The sequence below is a fragment of the Mytilus trossulus genome, chromosome 11 (genome assembly GCF_036588685.1).
Source record: "Mytilus trossulus isolate FHL-02 chromosome 11, PNRI_Mtr1.1.1.hap1, whole genome shotgun sequence".
Lineage (NCBI taxonomy): Eukaryota > Metazoa > Mollusca > Bivalvia > Mytilida > Mytilidae > Mytilus > Mytilus trossulus.
Window position 1 is genome coordinate 29,923,157 of NC_086383.1, and position 20,650 is coordinate 29,943,806.

General features: G+C 33.0%; 1 protein-coding gene across 1 annotated transcript in view; it reads left to right on the top strand.

Annotated features, from left to right (window-relative positions):
* The first annotated feature begins 781 nt into the window (after positions 1-781).
* The window catches only part of LOC134689935 (uncharacterized oxidoreductase TM_0325-like), a 34,792-nt gene continuing 14,923 nt past the window's right edge, over positions 782-20,650 (top strand). The window contains exon 1 of the mRNA XM_063549901.1: positions 782-946. Coding sequence (XP_063405971.1) covers positions 910-946 — 37 coding nt within the window. The 5' untranslated portion in view covers positions 782-909. The remainder of the gene's footprint in view (positions 947-20,650) is intronic.

Here is a 20,650-nt window from a genome sequence, read left to right on the forward strand (position 1 = left end):
GATTTTGTTCCGATCCTTCAGTCAAACCCTTTCAAATTATTTCATAGTTTGTTCTTATGTTGTACTGTAACACTTATGTCCTAGGTTACGAGAGGATTTTTTTATCCCGTCAAATCTTTATATGTCTACATGTTCCAAGTCAGGAGCCTGACATTCATTGATTGTCACTGAATGGTGTCTGCAATATTTGTTTTTCGTCTATTGTTTATAGCATTAATTAGTCTGTTGATTTTCTCTTTTAAATTGTTTCGCATTTGTCACACCGACCTTTCTAGTTTAATGTATTGTACGGGTTTTGCTCATTGTTGAAGGCCATAAAATGACCTGTATTGGTCTAATGTGCATAATTTTCTCATTGGCAATCACATCATTGTGATTGCTTAAAGTCCAATGGCAAATATTGCATGAGGTACTAGCTCCACGTCCGGTATCAAGATTTATGAGATATGAGGTTCTATTCTATATACAGCTCCAATTTTGGTATCAAGATTAATTACTGCCGAGGTTTTAGCATCACTTCCGCGGTATCAATATTTATTACAACAGAGTTTCTAGTGATATGTCCGATAACAAGATTTATTACAGAAGAGGTTGTAGCTCCACGTTCGGGGTCAAAATTAATTACTGAAGAGGTTCTAGCTCCTCGTCTGGTAGCAAAACCTATTACAGAAGATATTCTAACAAGACATTGTATATTTATACACGCACTGTGTTCCCGTTAAATTGCTCCTTGATATTGACAAAATAAAAAAAAAGGTCAGTGTCATTTAAATATGTTTTCTCTATATATAGTAACATCGATGTAAAACGTGTGCATGGTGTATCATATGATACGTTATCTAGATGTAAAGACAAGGTAGTCTATTTAAGATATTTTGTATTATCTCGGACAATTTCGGACCTTAAAACATGGCTAACTTCAGAGAAAAAGTTGTCCTTGTAACAGGTAGGAATCATGTTCTGCTATCCGTCTAAACTCTAACTAATATGGAGACATTCATATGCCATAATTTTCTATAACATGTGAAAATTATCAAATTTGCTGTATATTATATAATGCATAATTATGTGTATATATTTTTTCATAGTAATAGATTATTTACGGACTGACCGAAAGACGTCCTTGGCGATAATGATTATCTTGTCATAAAAATTCAAGGAGACATCAATTAAAAATCACGCGGGACATTTGATTCTAGTTTAGTTACAAATGTTACAAACATTATGATATTATCTCTTTTGAAAAAGCAGAATACTCGTTTTATATTAGAATTGAGAGTACGGATGGGAGGGGGGGGTACAGAATAGAGAATAATAAGGGGAAAATATAAAGAACAGAGAAAAATGGGCCAAAAAAATAAAGAATAGAGAATAGCCAGAGGCTAAAATATAAAAAATAGAGATTAATGATAAAAATTATAAAGAATATAGAAAAATGGCCTAAAAATTAATGAATATAAAAATGATAAACCCCCATCAAGACCCTCAAATCGCTGGTTGCCGATGTAGTTGTTAGCCGCTGATATGAGTGATTCAACGTGTGTCCCGGTTTTATGTTTATGAAAAACTGCATTAGTCAAGACATGACCTTAAACAAACATAATCAGAATATTTATATCTATAGTTATTTTTTTCTGTTATGAGAGTCATTTCAAAAGATATAAGACATTTTATTTCACTAAATTGTGAATCCCCCACATGGGGTATGTTAGTACAACATTAACAATAAAAGTGTGAACATAGTTACATTAGACCAACGTGGTAAACAAAGGTGCAATAATATATAATGAATACTGATATGTGACAGAAAGTTCAAATTAAAGTAACATGATGAAGCACATTACTTTTTGTATTAAAAGGTTGAAATAACACTTTTGCAAAATATCAAATGAATTAAAAGACTAAGATATGGGGTACTAAACTGCACAAATAACCCAAAGACTATTAATAAGTCTAGAAAGCCTAGCAGTATTCAAGTAGATATATATAAGAAGATGTTGTATGAGTGCCAATGAGACAACTCTCCATCCAAGTCAAAATTTATAAAAGTAAACCATTATAGGTCAAAGTACGGTCTTCAACACGGAGCCTTTGCTCACACCCAACAGCAAGCTATAAAGGGCCAAAAAAAATACTAGTGTAAAACCATTCAAACGTGAAAACCAACGATCTAATCTATATAAAAAATGTAGAGTTCACTTGATAAATACATTGTTAAAGGGGCTTGCAATAGCTGTCAAATTCATGTTTACCAAATTAAATCAAATTCTACTAAAAGGTATACCAAACTGGACTGAACATGGATAAAACAAGAGGATTCGGAATATCTGTCAAAAAAATCAAAAACAAGAGATGCGAACATCCTTTAACTGTCAATTAATTTGTTGTAGACTTTTTATCCTTGAATTGACACAAAGGTACTCCGTGAATTGTGACATCAGTGAAATTAAGAAAAAAATACGCCCTCCCGAAATTATTGTTGTTTTACAACATGCAGAGCTAATTGGCGGATCCCCCTTATTCGATCTTTTTATTCCTATTTTTTTTTTAAATTATGTGAACGTTTCATGGTGTTCCGGCAGTTGCAACATTAAGTTTTCAAAATGGCTGGTTCCGCACCTGGATATTGTGTTTATATTGATCTTTCAGGAGCAAGTTCTGGTATAGGAGAAGCCACCGCTATTAAGTTAGCAGAACATGGTGCAAGCTTGTTTTTGATGGCTCTTGAAGAGAACAAATTACAAAGTGTAAAACAAAAATGCAAGGAAAAGGGTTTAGTGAAAGAAAAAGTAAGGTATTTAAATCTTGATGTGATTATTATTTTGTCGCTTATTTATCAAGATCATCATAACCATTTTATAACACGTATACTCAATCTTGTTTTGTAGTGTTTCATAGGCTTACATTGAAATACCTGGATTGAAGGATGAATGAATTACCTTTAAACGTCCAGTGGCAAATGTTTCACGCATACTAGGACGAGAAGATGTCAATGTGTTACGAACATGAACCCTGCGACACGCTATAAAATATAGAAATAAGAAGATGTGGTATGCTTGCCAATGAGACAAGTCTCCACAACAGACCAAATGACACAGACATTAACAACTATAGGTCACCGTACGGTCTTCAACAATGAGCAAACCCCATACCGTACAGTCACTAGTTTGCAAGATAACAGTGCTTATGAATATAATACCATACCTGAACATGTTATTCTGAATCCGAGCCGACCATGCGGTCTTTGACGTACGCTTTAATGATGTGTGCCTCTTTTTCGATTTGATAATTCCTTGAATCGAACCCGCAAACTCTCGCACTCGAGGCCAGCATGCTTTGGGTTTTACAGAGTAGAGAATAATCAACTACATCTACAGCAAAATGGGGGTCTGGATGGTTTTACAGAGTAGAGAATAATTAGCCACATCTACAGCAAAATGGGGGTCTGGATGAGTTTTACAGAGTAGAGAATAATAAGCCACATCTACAGCAAAATCGGGGTCTGGATGGGTTTTACAGAGTAGAGAATTATTAGCAAAATGAATATTCTGCAGCACAAAGCAGGAATCAATCGTGTACAAAAGTGAAAATTAAAAAAAAGCATGCACAGCAGCAGATGAAAATGAAACGTAAATCTGAAGAAAAAATATCCTGCTGACCCCTTTCCCCCTATCCCCTCTTTCCCCCATGAAACAGTATCAAATGGTCGTCCCTTTGTCAAAGATAACATTGTTTACCAAACCAAGTTTTGTGAAAGTTCGGTTTCATAGTTACGAAAATATCATCTCATTCAATCTTTACTATACATGTATAAACACGTACACAGTGTTAAGAATTGTTAGATACTATATTGTAGATAGATATAAGAAGATGTGGTATGAGTTCCAATGAGACATCTCTCCATCCAAGTGAAAATTAATAAAAGTAAACCATTATAGGTCAAAGTACGGTCTTCAACACGGAGCCTTGGCTCACACCGAACAGCAATCTATAAAGAACCAACAAAAAATACTAGTGTAAAATCATTCAAACGTGAAATCCAACGATCTAATCTATATAAAAAAATGTAGAGTTCACTTGATAAATACATTGTTAAAGGGGCATGCATTAGCTGTCAAATTCATGTTTACCGAATTGAATCAAATTCTCATATTTGATTTATAATCTACTAAAAGGTATATCGAACTGAAACAAAAGGTCTAAAGTGAAGAATTAACAATGCAAGGACTCGATAATATGTATCCGCATTGCGGGTGTATTTTAGCCTAGACGCCATCTAATTAAACATCGAGGTGACCTCTGAAGACTTCAGCCGATCATATAACCTGATATCATCATAAATATAAATATAAATAGATAGCAAAACGTGCAATTGGATTTTTCTAGGTCTGTTTGATTTTATTTTATAGGTTAAACAAATATGTTAATCATCGTTTTTTCCTGTATAAGAATGAGATATTGTGGATCAAATTAGTCAACCAAATGATTTACCCTTGTTTCACTTTCAATGTTGACATTCTTTTCTTTTTGATAGCCGAACACGCCTAGTTCATGCGTAACTAATATCTAACTAAGGGGTTAAATAGAAGGTCACATGAATACGGTTCCAATGAGGTCGAATTATTCACTTTCAAGTGAATAATTCATCAGCGATGTTTTTTTGCTCATTTTGACAAAATTGAACCAAACTGGCTGCTAAAAGCGAATTATTATTTCAAATATCAAATTTTAATTGACTGGTGTAAGAAATCATGTCATGTAGATGTATTAACGAAGTTTGTGAAATTCGACGCATTACAATGTGTGTAGAAAGCCTTACTTCTGCGCACAGCTTTTTAATGTATTTGAGCACATTCGTTGAACAAAATAACAGCGGTAAATGTTAGCTTAGTATCAGGAAATAGGGTTTTCATGTATCCGAAAATACGTCAGATATTGTTTAAAATGACGAATTAACTTGTTAGCTTATATCATGTATATGTAACACATTGTATATACCCTTGTCCATTTAGTTAACGCCTTCTTGCTGTGCACTTACCACACGATGAAAGAGGGGTTTCTAGCCGGAAACGCTCGTTTGTTTTGTTATTGTCCAGTAAAACGAATCCTAAGTACAAGAAAAAAAAACATAAAAAAATTAAATTAATCACTCAAATCTCAATCTGACATGCCTGTTCTTGCTTAATATTGGTAGCTCTTAACTTTTATAAAATGACTACGAACCCTGTTTCCATTCAGATATTCTTAGAATTACATCATCAAGTACTCAATTGTCCATTTGTGTTTCTCTGTGATTTGTTTCTGATAAACGAACCTTTATGTTAACTTTCCAAACATTTTTGCCAACAGTGACTTAATTTATGATTTTTTTTCTCTCTTTTTTTTCTCAAAGTTGGCTTCATATTTCATGAATGGTCTATATTCATTATAGTTTACTTGTGCGACTTGTAAAATGAATATGCGCAAAAGTAATAAAATCGTGTGTGCAATCTAAAACAAAAATGTAAATCTCTGATGCGCCCAAATGTAATGCGCACGTGAAATGTTGTGCATTCCATTTGTATAGGAATTTTAAATAATGATGGTTGTTTTTAATGAGTTAATTGTTTTTTTTTTACTCTGGTTGTTTTAACAAATTTACCATGTTGTCCTGATTTAGTTTGTGAGTAGGTCAAATTTATTCATATTGAAAATAACCCTTTTTACTATAAGTACTGATAAATTATCCCATTAAATGTATACGCATGATTATATCTTCTTCTTAGATAGGGTATTGCAGTGGTGACTTATCTCAATCTGCCTTCAGGGAAGAAATTGTAAAGAACCTGATACAGAAATTCGGAAGATTGGATATATTGGTTTGTTTTACATGTTTTATATAATAAAATATACCTTTTTGTGCACCATTATAAAAGAAAATATGATGTAACCACCAAATAAGCAGCGACCCAACAAAACTGAGTCAACATCTAGTTAATTTTCGGTCCACAGATATAAACATTAATCATTTGTATATGACATAGTGCTAACATTGGAAATGATACCTTTCCAAATTAAAGTTTTGTATGCGGAACGTATCAAATTGTTCCAAAATGTTTATAATTAATCGTCTAGACACAGTTTGAGAGAATACGATTTGGAATCAACATGTACTACATGTAACCAAACTCCTGTCACATAAATAAAAATCTTAATTCCCATCATTTCAACGACATACTTTGATTTAGAACAAGATATTGTGATCTCACGGTATGTTCTCACAGTATTTACAACAATTGGAAGTAATTAAGGCTAATATTTTACATGCAGAACTGTTTTACCTTCTGCGGATCCTTTATATAAATATAATTATATTTTATTATGATTCAACATTCACGATGTCTTAAACGAATGAATCAGGATAAAGAAGTAAAGCTTAGCTATAGTGCTATAGTAGCATCAGGACCGACAACTTTTGTTTCTCTAAAAGAAAGTCATATTGAGAGATTAGATATTTTGTGGATTTTAACTATTTCAGAATCTGTATTTACATAGAGGTGTTATCATTTATCGGCAAAACGTTCATGTTTTGGCAATCAAACCAAAAAAATACAAGATATATAGTACAGAAATTCATTTTGACATACATAAGCAATGATAAAGTATCAACTTGATGGCAGAAGAGTAGACGCAATTAAGTTTTCATTGCAAAACATAATAATAATATATATGCTGAAAGTGTAACTGCATCTAGTAAATTTTATCAAAACAGATTGCTCTCATAGAATAAGAGAAAAGATAAAAGAATTATTTATTACTATATGCAAATAAGATATAAGTAGTCCCAAATCTTCGTGGTTAACGCCACTCAGATATGAGAAGACTACATCCTAAATATACACATACGTTTTAGGCTGATATTGCAGGCTCTGTTTTGTTTGCAAATGTAAGTGAAACCAAGGAAGAGGATTACGACAGATTCGTCAGTGTGAACCAGAAGGCGAAATTGTTCTTGGCACAATTATGCTTGCCATATCTCAAAGAAACAAAAGGTTTGTTAGTATGAGGAAAAACTAAATTTTTCTGTCACAACTATGCTTCCCTCATCTCAAAGAAACAAAATATTTGTTAGTATGAGAGAAAACTAAATTCTTACTGGCACAACTATGCTTGCCTCAACTCAAAGAAACAAAAGGTTTGTTTGTATGAAGGAAATCTAAATTCTTTCTTGCACAACTATGCTTCTCTTATCTCAAAGAAACACAAGGTTTGTCAGCATAAGGGAAAACTAATTTATTGCTGTCACAACTTTGCTTGCCTCATCTAAAAACAAAAGGTCTGTTGGTACGGGGGGGGGGGGGGGGGGAGGGTATAGGGAATGACACTTTTAATTGAATTTGACTTTAAGAAAAGAATATAGGGTTTAGTAAATTTACGTGTTTGCTAATAACCAGGCAGAAGGGAAACTATACAATCGATGAGACGACGTGACAATGGAATTGGCTAGAACAAATTAAATATTACCAAGGGGAAGCAAAAGAGGCAGAACTAAGTATTGGCGTAATTTCATACTTTCAGATGAATGCAACAAAAATTGTTTAGATACACTGTCGGATTACTTTCATGTTTAAAATAAAGATGAATATCGTTTTTTAATTAACAAATATGGAATATTGCATGCCTATGTAAACTGTTATGAATCAAATTCGCCTCTTCTTTATACATACACTCATAAGAAACAGCGTATGAATATAAAATATAAAAATACTTTTAAGTAATTAAAATGTCCAATGTAGGTAATATAATCTACATGTCAAGTATCAGAACCACGATACCGGTAAATATATTTAATCTATAATTTAATATTTTATGTATTCTTTAAACTGACCCTGAAAATAAAAATGAAATCGTACAGTTCTGTTCGAACACTGTGTTAATTGAAACGGCACCCAACAACCCAACCAAAACATTCATATGTCAATATATTGTTTTCAACAATAATTTGTATGCTGTTTAAATACCATCTGAACAGGAAAGCAGTTTTCTTGGGAAGTTAACCATATATGTGCACTTAAAAGATAAAAAGAAAGCCACAAATGTTTAAAATCATAGAATCTATCATAAAAACACATTTGGAATGTATAACATATTTCACTCCCTAGAAACTTCGTTACTTTAACTGTAATTTAAATTTGTAATGCAAAATTACTATGTAATATTAAAATGCAAATAAAAAAAAAGTTTTTATGTTTTTCAGCAACCGGAAGTAGTAGTTTACTGCATGGCAAAAGTAGCTATTGATATGCTTACAAAATGTCTAGCCAAAGGTAAAAGATATTTATTATACAGTAATATTTCTAGATGAAAAAAATAAAGGAATTGCCGGTTTCGTCAACCAACCAAAATCATTGTAAAATGTTGTGACTTGTAATTGATTGTATTGAATATTTCAAAATAAAAATAATTTTAAAAAAATTCTTGTGTGATGGTACAGTGCTTGATGCTTGATATCATTTCTATCTTTTTTCATCTGTCTATTTTTTTCTAATCTAACGTTTATTTAAATAAGTTGTGCAATAATATTCAAAACATATGCTTCCCCGGTTGTCTGTCCTTACACCAACTTATTGATCCCTTACGTTCAAAAACATCTTTGACCACCCCCCCCCCTTTTACCACCTTCTTTTAAAAAATGTGCTAAGCTCTATATACATGTTCAAAACACTGGATCTTATCTAGAAAATATAATGGGCTTAACTTAATCGACGAATACAGTTAATGAACAAATCATTGAAAAAAATATTGATTAAATAAATTTCTTTCAGAATTAGGTCTTTACGGTGTAAGAGTGAATGCCATCAAGTAAGTTCTAATTAGTTGGTGATGTAGTACCTAGAACGTTGTTACTAAGTACCTTGATTTGTAATCAATAAACAGTTGGTCCCTAAACCTTCAGTGCCAGATGTAGTATTTACAATTATGTTGATATTTGTCAGTTCAAGTTTGTTTACGTTAATCAGCTGTCGGTACTATAAACTGCATCGTCGGATGCAGCGTCATAATTTATGACTTTATCCAGGAATCCCACGATCCGTATTTCTACTTAAATGCTTGTTATATAAACATTTGTTGCTGTTGATTCTAGTTAGTTTATATTAAACCATGCAACCATAAAGTTGTATGTCTATTCCAAGGTGTCTTCAGCGCGTATACTACACCAGATATTTAAAAATTATGTAATAGAGTATATGTGATTTCAAACCACAATGCTTTTGCTATTTGCTTTTAATAGGCAGAGACTACAGTTTGTCTTGCATTGTCCTGCATTCTGCAAAGAAATCTAATCTAAAATTGTATAATATCTGTAATTTGAAACTGGACTTCAGAAGGTTATTTTCAGAACTTTTTAATTGCTTGAAGTGTATTCAATGGCGAATGGCCATTGTATGGTGTCTGTCCGTCCGACATGACTAGCGAGCTGGTCTGACCTCTGTTCACGGATCAGTGAACAACGTTTTAAAGTTTTCATTTAAGTCAGTTTCTCATTTATTATGATTACTTGGTCTATAGAATGGTTGTTACAAGTATAAGGTGCATATGACAGCCTGACAGAGGTCTACTGATCTTTGAAAATGGTCTTTCTCGGCACTATATGTAACACTGATTTTATTCTAAAAAGTTTAATACATAACTGGACAAATATTGCTATTGAGTTACGGGCCTGCATCAGGTCGATAATTATATTTTTGAACAACACGATTTCATGGTTTTCTCCGAATGCTTATGACGTCTTCACACTAAATCCTTTGAAGATGCAATGATAAGTCTTTAGTCTAAAAAAAGACATGGTCTAAATTTATTAATCAACATTGGTCTATTAACTAGCTTCAAATTACCAAAGTACTCTGGTTCTATGTGTCTTTTGACATGCTGTTTGTTACCGATTTACTGAGATAGGCTCTTTCCATCTGATATAAATGTTCATTCTAATGATGTTACCCCATTGTCCCAGCTTATACAAATATGTTAACCCCACCACATTTTGAAAGCACCTGGAAGATGAAAAACTGTCCCCTCCAAGTTTTCAGAAGTTACATTTTTAAGGGAGATAACGAAAAAAAGATATTTAAATTTGATTAAGACTTGAATGCTTCTTTTGTAGATTGATTGGGATGTAAAAGCGTTGACCAAGGTACATTTTGTATGAAGGCCATGAGCGCTTTATTCTAAAAATTTGCGAACGGACAACGCTTTAACAACCCTATAAAATTACTAAAAGAAGCATTCAATACTTATAATTACATTTTTGTTGCTAGGATTATGAAAACACGATTCTACCAAGTTTTTCTTTTATTTACCTGAGCACTTTATTGTGGAAGCTCGTGTCATTAAGAATGGTGCATTTTATTTTATAATGAAGGTTAGTTTCAGAATGTCGCGAGATTGCTGTTAACCAATCAAAATAACGTATTATAATGAAACATACAAGTAATGTAATTAGTTCAATATGATGACAATAATAAAATTACTATTATAGGAAATGCCAACTTTTGTCATTCTATTTCTTAGTTATGTTTCTTTTCTTATATATGCTTTCGTATATGTAAATATAATCTATTTTAATATTCATTATTCATTTTTGTTTAGTAAGTTTATCGTACATGTGTTACTTTATTGTATTCTATTGTCAAATTGTAGTCCTGGCTTCATTGATGATACCAATATACTTCGTAATAGTTCTAGGAAGTTTACAGATGAAGACCAAAAGAAGGTTGTATACATATATTGTTCCATCAATAAATTATGAATAGATTCGACCTTGGAGTCAGTATCGCTGTAATTCACTCTTAACATAGATATGATTCTTTGTTCAGATTTTTGATGACTTTTTTTTTTTGGGGGGGGGGGGGGGGGGGGGTTATTAGCCCTTCAACGTTTGTATTAGTTGTTTGGTTTTTACATATGTAGACCTTATGTTTCACTGAAGAGACACACGTTGTCAAATGCGAATATAGTGTCAGGTGCATTGTAACTAGAACCGTGAATGTTGTTATTGCAATACCCTATGAAAAAAAATCACCTAAACTGAAATTTGGTGTTTTGTCTTTTGTTTTCTCTTTATCGATATGCGAACAAATATTTTAAATTTTGGCTTTCAAAGCATTACGTCTCGAACGTACCAGATAGAGATTGTTTCCGAAATTCATGCAACCAATTTTGATATCTTTGCATCTTGCATTTCAATGTCTAAAATTACTTTTTTTCTTTATAGTTTGCAAACAAGTATGCAAATATGGCACACCTAAAGAGGGCCGGAAAACTATCAGATGTTGTTTCCCTCTTGCTCTTCTTGGCGTCAGATGAAGCATCGTACATTACCGGAAGTATCAACAATGTCGATGGTGGATATCATTTATATCCTTGATCAATATTCTTCCTGCTCTGATATAATTCAGATTTCAGACTTTTAGTGTAATTAATAGCAATTATATTTTCAGTCTTTATTTTGACATTCCATGATTAAAAGATGCATCATTTTCAGAATAAAAATTGGAATGAGATTTCTTGCTTTTTAATATTAATTGCATGTTCTTGTTAATAGACCCTCGACCATTAAGACCCAACAATTCAAAAACAAAAAAGGACGAATGGCAGGGCCTTTTATAGCCTACTATACGGTATATGTTGTTTTTATTGTTGAAGGTTGTAATAAAGTGGACAACAGAATGCTTATTGTGACTGCTTTGCCATGTTAGATTTTCGTTTATAGTTTTTAGAAAAGACCAGATCGTTATTGTATTCACATGAATTGTATCACATTTTGTCGAGCTTATTGATTGGTATTGGTTTTGTTCATTGTTGAAGGTCGTACGATATCATACAGCTGATAATCAAACAAAATCTCCTTACTTTATTAAGGTAGATTTTTAAAATGACTAGTCTTCTTGTTATGACTAAAGGCAATTGTAGAATGGAAAATATATTCAAAAGGAAAAGTTAGATGTAAGCATTTCTAAAAGTGAAATGAACAGTTAATTTTTAGATAAGTTATTATTATTAAACGTTATGTCACTTTCCGGTCCTGAATTGATATCCGTCATTTGCCATACTAAATTGTAACGTAACACTACACAAACATATACAGTGGAGTTATGCGAATGATGAACGGAACATTTAAAAGATCTGCAATGAAGATTGCACCCCGACCTGTATCCTCCCAATTGAACTATACCAACATTGTTTGTTCAAATTAAGCTTTAAAACACTTTCTGACAGAACAACAAGAAGACACACGCTGAAATATCTCGCCTGCTTTACTGGCCACTGGTTATAGGTTAATAGTCCTCGAAATGAATTTTACTACAAGTATCACACCAACTTAAGAAAACAGGAGGTCAAGGTCAGAAGAACCCTGCACAACAGACATGTACACCTTACAGTCATTCAATACATCAAATATAGTTGACCTATTGCATATAGTATCTAAGAAACAAACTTAACCAGGAAAACTTAGCACTGACCAATGAACCATGAAAATGAGGTCATGGTCAGATGATACGTGTCAGACAGACATATACACGTTACAATCATTATACATACACTAAATATATTTAACCTATTGCGTATAGTTTAAAAAAAAACAGACCAAAAAACAAAATCGTAACATTGAGCAACGAACCGTGAATATGATGTCAAGGTAAAAAAAAAACTGCTAGATTGACATGAATATCGTAAAATATTTCCATAAACCATATATGGTTGACCTATTGCATACAGTATTAGAAAAGACAGAACAAAACACAAAAACTTAACTTTAACCACTGAACCATGGAAATGAAGTCAAGGTCAGATGACACCTACCAGTTGGACATGCAAACCTTACAATCATTCCGTACACCAAATATATTAGACCTATTGCTTATAGTATCCGCGATATGGACTTGACCACGAAAACTTAACCTTGTTCACTGATCCATGAAATAAGGTCAAGGTCAAGTAAAATCTGTCTGATAGATATGAGGATCCTGCAATGTACGCACATACCAAATATAAATATCATTTCACTCATTATAAGAGAGAAATTAACATTACAAAGAATCTTAGATTTTTTTCAAGTAGTCATTGGAAAATGAAAATGAGGTCAATGACATGGAACACACGACAAACAGAAGGCATATGTATACAAAGTATGAAGTATTAAGGTCTTCTACCTTCTGAAATATTAAGCTTTTAAAAGGTCAGTTAGTGCCGCCGTCGGATCACTTTTACTATGTCTCGCTTTCTTCGACAGAAATCGAAGGCTCGACAAAAAAGTAGTAATTTTGCAACGATTTCCTTAATAGTTGGTTGTCATGAGAATGGATGAAATATTTGCCACTGGAGGTTATCCAAACAACAACATATCAATTATAATTATGGTATTTTTATTCAATCAGGAAACTGTAAAAAGATTTACTCCAAAAGCGACGAGACGATCTTTTATCATCATTGTTCATTTTCTTTTGTTCTGTACCGTGTTTATATATATTTTTTTTCTATTTCCTATATCAAGTAATGGTTTTCGTCACCACTAATTATAATAATGGAAACCTTCACTAAATTATTTATTACATATACAGATTTAGTTGGAAGTTTGGCTTTATCTGTATAACTCTTATTACGAACTGAATATCCCATCCTTATATTTACTGTAATGTCAAAACTCTGTCGATACTAAATTCTTATATTTTGGCATTGCGCAAGGTTAATATGTTTTTTTCCCAATACTATCGGAGCTCTTCTAGACTATATGGAAAACATTAACGCTTCATAACATCTAATTCAGAATGCCATTCTGAACTAGATGTTATGAAGCGTAAATGTTTTTTTTTTCCATAAAGTGGGAGATATTGTGGAGATAACTGCAAATCGTGAAACAAGCATGAAATTTGGTATAAAGGTTGACTAAACGATAATTAAAAAAAAACAGCTGCTGGCCATAAAAAAATCCCATTTTTTCAAGATGGCCACCGCTCATTTTAAAAATAGCGTCATATCCAATTCGCTACATTTCGTAAATCCTTTGAAAACTGTGCTCTAGGTACAATTCGAAGTCAGTTTTGATAAAACATAAATGACAGTTCCTAAAACACGATTAAACAATATATAAAACACGAAAAAGTTACTTCCGGATCCAAAATGGTAGCAAAAAACGTTGAAAATCGTTACATTTCGTAAATCCCTTAGAAGCTGTGTTGCAGGTATAAATCAATGTAAGTTTTGATAAAACGTAGATTACTGTTCCTAAAGTACGATGAAACAATACATACACGACGAAACAGTAACTTTCGGTTACAAATTGGCTGCCTAAACGTTTAAAATTTCATTATTTCTTTCATTTTCTTCTAATTTAAAAGAGATATCACTTAATTTGTTGAGTTCAAATACCTAGTTTGGTTAGAGAAGGCAGTTTGCATTCCGTATAATTGTCTAACAGTTGCCAACACACAAACGCGTACAAGGTTGGTCAGAACGTAAGCGTTTACAGTTATCAACAACGCTGGGTTTTTAGCATCAGCATTTCAAAAGTTCCTGATACGAGGGTACAAAAGCAGCCAAAGAGCCAAAACAAATCTCTTGTAGGGGGAATAGCACCATAAGGTCGCTGCTGCCTTATAAATGATTCAAATCGTGCCTTATTAACAGCAAATGGTTTTCTTTGCCGAACATGATGCAAGCAAATGCTTCCATGATGGCCATGTCTCTGTCTTCATACAAAACGTAAGCGAGCAACAACATCCTTTATATCTGGAAATAATTCCAATGGCTACCAAGCTGACCTATTCACTTTCCTACGAAATGCTGACAGTGTCACATTCACAGAATGCATGGCCGGAAATAATAGCAGCTGCACGAGGACCAAACACATTTGATATGTCATATAAATGAAGCCATCGAAAGTCTTTATTCCCTCAAAAACCTATCCACACTTTGTCCATACCTAATGCTGCGAGAGCTGTAATCCTAATACTACTACATCTGTTTCACTACTACTTAAAATTACTTTTAACAACCATTTTCAGCAGCAAGCTTATCATAAATGCATCTGCTTGTTTTTGGTTATAAAGGGATAGCTGGGAAGTATCCGTATTGAAATTGCAAAGAATATTTCACCTTGAGTAACATACATATTTTCAAGTCTGTAAATAAGCAATTCTGTCGGCAACACACTTGAATCATTCCGTTTTGTTGTCACCTCCTCAAAGAAAACAACTCCAAATCCTTGGCGTTCTATCAGAATCAACAACTTTCCGTCTAGCACCTGCACCTTGCCTTTTTCTCGGTCCAGCTTTTAAATTATTCATTTAGTAAACATCAAATACAATGTCTACTCTTCAATACTTATCGCAGCAAGATTTTATGTGAGGCAGTATGACAACGATTGCATAATCATCAAATAGTTGTGCACGTGGTGGCTTGGAATTGACCATTACTGGTCCCCAAAACGGTAAATGCGTTAGAATTTGGATCAGTTGATGGCAAATCGTACTATGTTTCAAGTATACTCATAGCTGCGATTTAATAACACTGTTCAAAGTGACATCCTTAGACAAAGACAGAGAAGTAACTTTGTGTTCATGGATAACGACATCTTCTAAGTCAAAGTTAAGACAAGAAATTAAAAATCTAGAAAAGATATCGCAATCACTTTTCATGTTCTTCAGCTTTGTTTTTGACATATCCATAAACCCAGTTTCATTTTACGGCTACAATAGGAAATTGTTCTTTTTTATCTGGTTATAAAAAGCAGATTTTCCTTTGATTTGCATTTACTTTCAAAGATCTTCGCATTGTTCTGACCCAATATCTTGGAGTTTATATAGATATCTCACCTGCCTCCGAATCAATAATTTTCTTGAAAGAGTCAATTTTGTACAAATCTTACGACTGTTCTAGAACAAAGTTAAATCAGAAGATGGATTTCCAAACTTGTTCATCACTTTGGAAAGCCTTTGACTCTTTTAAAAAAGATCCTTTTGTGTTTTCGTAGAGTCTTCATGATGTCGTCCATCTGTTTTTGATGACTAAAACCATTTTTTCGTTCAAACTCATCTACTAGTCTTCTGACATCCATCCATCCATCGTCTCAATGGGATCTTCGATGACACCGACATCGCCCTTCACAATTGCATTATTCTGTGTTTGTGCCTGATAAATTGTGATATAAGAAAACACCTTGCTTGTCTTACGTACAGTGATTGAATTACCATTGGCACCTTGTGGGGATGCTAGTAAAAGGAAGCCATATCTCTGAGATGGATCCGTAACCGTCGAACAAAATGTTCACGATCTGGACCAACAAAATAAGGTATCATGCTTGATATGGACTGCTAGTGAGGTACGATATCTGACTCATAAAATGAGCGAACCGCCGAAAGAACAAAATTCTTAATTCTTAATTGAACGACAGATATGAAACTGTGGTCGAGATGACTCTCTTTCCCTGCACCAGTCTATAAAATAATCGAACGACACAGAGTCATGAGATATATTTTCTGCGTTTAGACATTACTGGTTCAGTAAAACACACGCAGTTATCTGATTCGCATGTCTAGACCTAGGTACACTTGAATATACATGCCAATAATATGACGTTCTAGGTGATGCAATGTCGGCTTCAGTGAGGGCACAAGTCTATCCACTTTCAGGCAATATATCCCTATACTTTTTGAAGAAACCATTTTTATGTACTTTCCACCAAACATAACGAAAAACTTATCTTCTCCGTACATATCTGGCCATTCCCACTGAACTTACTTACCCAATACCAAAAGTGGTTGATCTGCAGCTATAATTGATGTTTGGCCGGGATTTTGAAAGTTTAACTACTTTTTTTCACCTATCCATTGTATGATTGATCAATTCAACTGAATGGGCGTGTTTTAAAAGAGTAGCATCATAGAAGTTACACTTACTTGAATAGAAGAGTATAATTTTTTAGAGGAATGAAATGACAACCAAATTACGAAGTTAAAATCCTCTGTTACATGAACTATGATTTACATCAGTTTGCCCTGGTAGTGGGTGCAAATCGCTCTGTATATCTTTAAATAGTTGGCGCATTCGCAAAATTGATAAACGCATTTGTTTCATAACCATAAATAATTTTAGCAAACCAATTGATAATATCATTAAAAATCCAAAAGCACCAAGTAAATAGTGAATAGTTCAAATGTGTATGTGTAAGTTTTGTTAAATTTTCGCACTTGCACAAACCATGAAGAGTCAAATATTTATTTCTATTAAATATGTCACAAGCAAGGAATGTTGCCACCGAACCATATAATATTTTTCACTAAAAGAAGGTCAAGGAACAAATGAACTAGTTTTGTAAAAAAATAAATATTTTCGAACTCGAAAAGACAGCCATTTTTGAAAAAGGCCGTGGCCATCGTGAAAAAAATGATTTTTTTTCATGCCCAGCAGTTTTTTCTTAAAAAGTATATAATAATGATGCTTCTTGCTAATTTTCATGCTTGTATCATCATTTGCACAATTCCCTCGATTTCGCTTGCTAATATCTTCCACTAATATAGTCTAGAAGAGCTGGGATGTAAAACAATTATCCAACTCGATTGGTGTGTCAGTTTAAGTTCAACCTCCGTTCTCTGGCCATCGGGGTGATCTTGCACTAACACACCGCGTCCCCATGGGATAACTATTAGGTAAATGGCGTCTTTACACTAAGTTTTGTTGAACTTGTCTTGATGGGAAGACAGGCACATTTGAATTTCACACAAAAAAATAGCATTTTTCATGATTTCATAATAAGGATGTTATTCGAGTAACTTTATTTTGAAAATTCACGTGAAAACAAAATCCTGTGATTTTCATGTTAAATTTATGTGAATTTCACTTGATATTCACGTGATGTGTAAAAATCATGATTGTTTTATTTATAAGTTGACATTTGTTTTCAAATAGCTTTCAGTGACTGAGATCATTCTTTGATCGGTATTTTGTTTTATATTTTCTAATTGTTTCGTGTAAATTTTAGTGTATTCTTATATTGTACTGTTACACTTATTTCTAAGGCCACGAGAGTATTATTCTATCCCGTCTAATTCTTTATGTGTCTACATGTCCCAAGTCAGGAGCCTAAAATTCATTCATTGTTCATTGTTAAAGACCGTACAATGACCTATATTGGTATAGTGTGGATAGTTTTCTCATTGGCAATCACATCAAACCTTATTTTTATAAAATGTAAAAAGTATATTGAGTGGTTGATTGTGTTTGATTTAAGTCCAATGTCAAATATTTCATGGGTTCTAGCTCCACGTCCGGTATAAAGATTTATGAGATATGAGCATGATGAGGTTCTATATGCAGCTTCAAGCTTTGTATCAAGATTAATTACGGCCGATGTTTTAGCATCACTTCCGCGGTATCAATATATTTTACAACAGAGGTTCTAGTGCCATGTCCAGTAACAAGATGTATTAATGAAGAAATTATAGCTCCACGTTCGGTATCAACATTAATTACAGAAGAGGTTATAGCTGCACGTCTGGTAGCAAAACCTATTACAGAAGATATTCTTACGAGCCATGGTATATATATACACACACTGTGTTCCCGTTACATTGCTCCTTGATCTTTACAAATGAAAATAAAGGCCAGTGTCATGTATGCAGGTTTTCTCTATATAGTAACATCAATGTGCAACGTATGCATGGTGTATCATATGATACGTTATCTAGTATAAGCTAGGTCAAGGTAATCTTTTTTGAGATCTTTTGTTTTATGTCGTACACTTTCGTCATAACTCGGCCGATTCCGTACCTTCATTTGATAGAAGGAGTGTAGCGGATTCTTCCGAGGATTGCTGTTTGATCAGATAGAAGGAGAGTAGTGTAGTCAACAAAGAATTTCCGATTGAACGATTGAAAACATGGCTAACTTCAGAGAAAAAGTTGTCCTTGTAACAGGTAGGAATCATGTTCTGCTTTAAGTCGAACTTTTCTGAAACATGTGAAAATTATCAAATTTGCTGTAAATTATACATTGCAAATGCGTATGTATTTTTTTCATAGTAATAGATTACGTACGTACTGTCCTTGGCGATAATGATTACCTTGTCATAAAAAAAAATCAATGGAGACATTAATTCAAAATCACGCGTGAAATTTAATTCTAGTTTTGTTACGAATGTAAACATAATAATAATTCCTGTTTTGAAAAAAGTAGAACACTCGTTTTATATTGAATTTGAGGGTACGGAGGTTTTGTTTTAGAATAGAGAATAATAGGGAGAAAATATAAAGAATAGAGAAGAATTCACCAAAAAAGAACTAAAGATAATAACCAGGTTCTTGAATATGAAGAATATTGCAAAATTGCCCAAGAACTAAAGAATACAAAATTGAAAGACCTCCCTCAAATATTGTACGATTGGAGACTCCTAGCAATGTTATATCTCACCCTAAATTTGAATATATCGATGGTTTTCGATGTAATTGTTAGCATCTGATATGAGTATGGTATTAGTGATTCAACGTATTCCCTGGTTTTATGTTTTATTTCAATTAAACTGTAAAAAAAACTGCATTAGTTCAGACTTAACAACCTTAAATAAAACATAATGAGAATACTTATATAATCATGATAATGTTGTTATTTTTTTCTATTATGAAACTCATTTCATTACACGTAAGACATAAGGCATTTTATTTCACTAAAGTCCCCGATGGGATATGAAGTACAATATTTTTTTTATTGTAGTAATTTAATCAGCATGACAATATGAATTTTTAAAATCTAGACATAAAATAAGGCGTAAGTACAGTTTCAAATTTGTTAGCCAACACAACGTTAAAACGGCGAATCAAAACATTCAACTTTATTTATTTATTATCTATTACTAATATAGGACAATGCTGTTGATTAAAAATTACCAATTCCAGTCCTTTTTGTTTTCGAAATTTATCAGGAGAAGATAAAAAAAGGTCTTTAGTTTTAGTAGCATAGATAGGACAATGTTGTTTATTAAATATAATTCTTTACATTCCAGATCTTTTTGTTTTCCAAATAAATAATATTACTAACATGAGGCTTATACATAATTAGATATTTTAATTCAGTCACGGATCCGCCGTTATCGTAGGTGTGTTCTAGTATAATGTAATATATAATGAATACTGATATGTAACAGGAAGAACAAGTTATAGTAACATGATTAAGCAAAGGTTTTAAAAGGTTTTAATAACATTTTTATCAACATTTCAAATGAATAAAAAGACTGAGATAAGGGGTACATGTCAATAAAATAACAACCAAACAACAAAAATATCCCAATGACAAATACTTCATCTAAAACACCGAGCAATATTCAAGTGCATGTTTGCGACAGACATACGCAAATGTCAATCTTACTATGACCAACTCCATTTTTTTCAAACGTTAATTTATCAATATGATGTTGAGTAATGCCTAATTACTAGATATGATTACTAACGAGTTTAACAGGATCAACAATCAAGTGTTATTAGCAATACAGGAAATGTTGTCATTTGACACAAAAATACTCCTTGCACCTGTTCATGTTGCTCAATATTTGATTTCAGTGTAGTGTACTTTTTAATCGCTTGTTTGTCTATTTGAATATTTCTATTTACTTTGTAACGTCTGT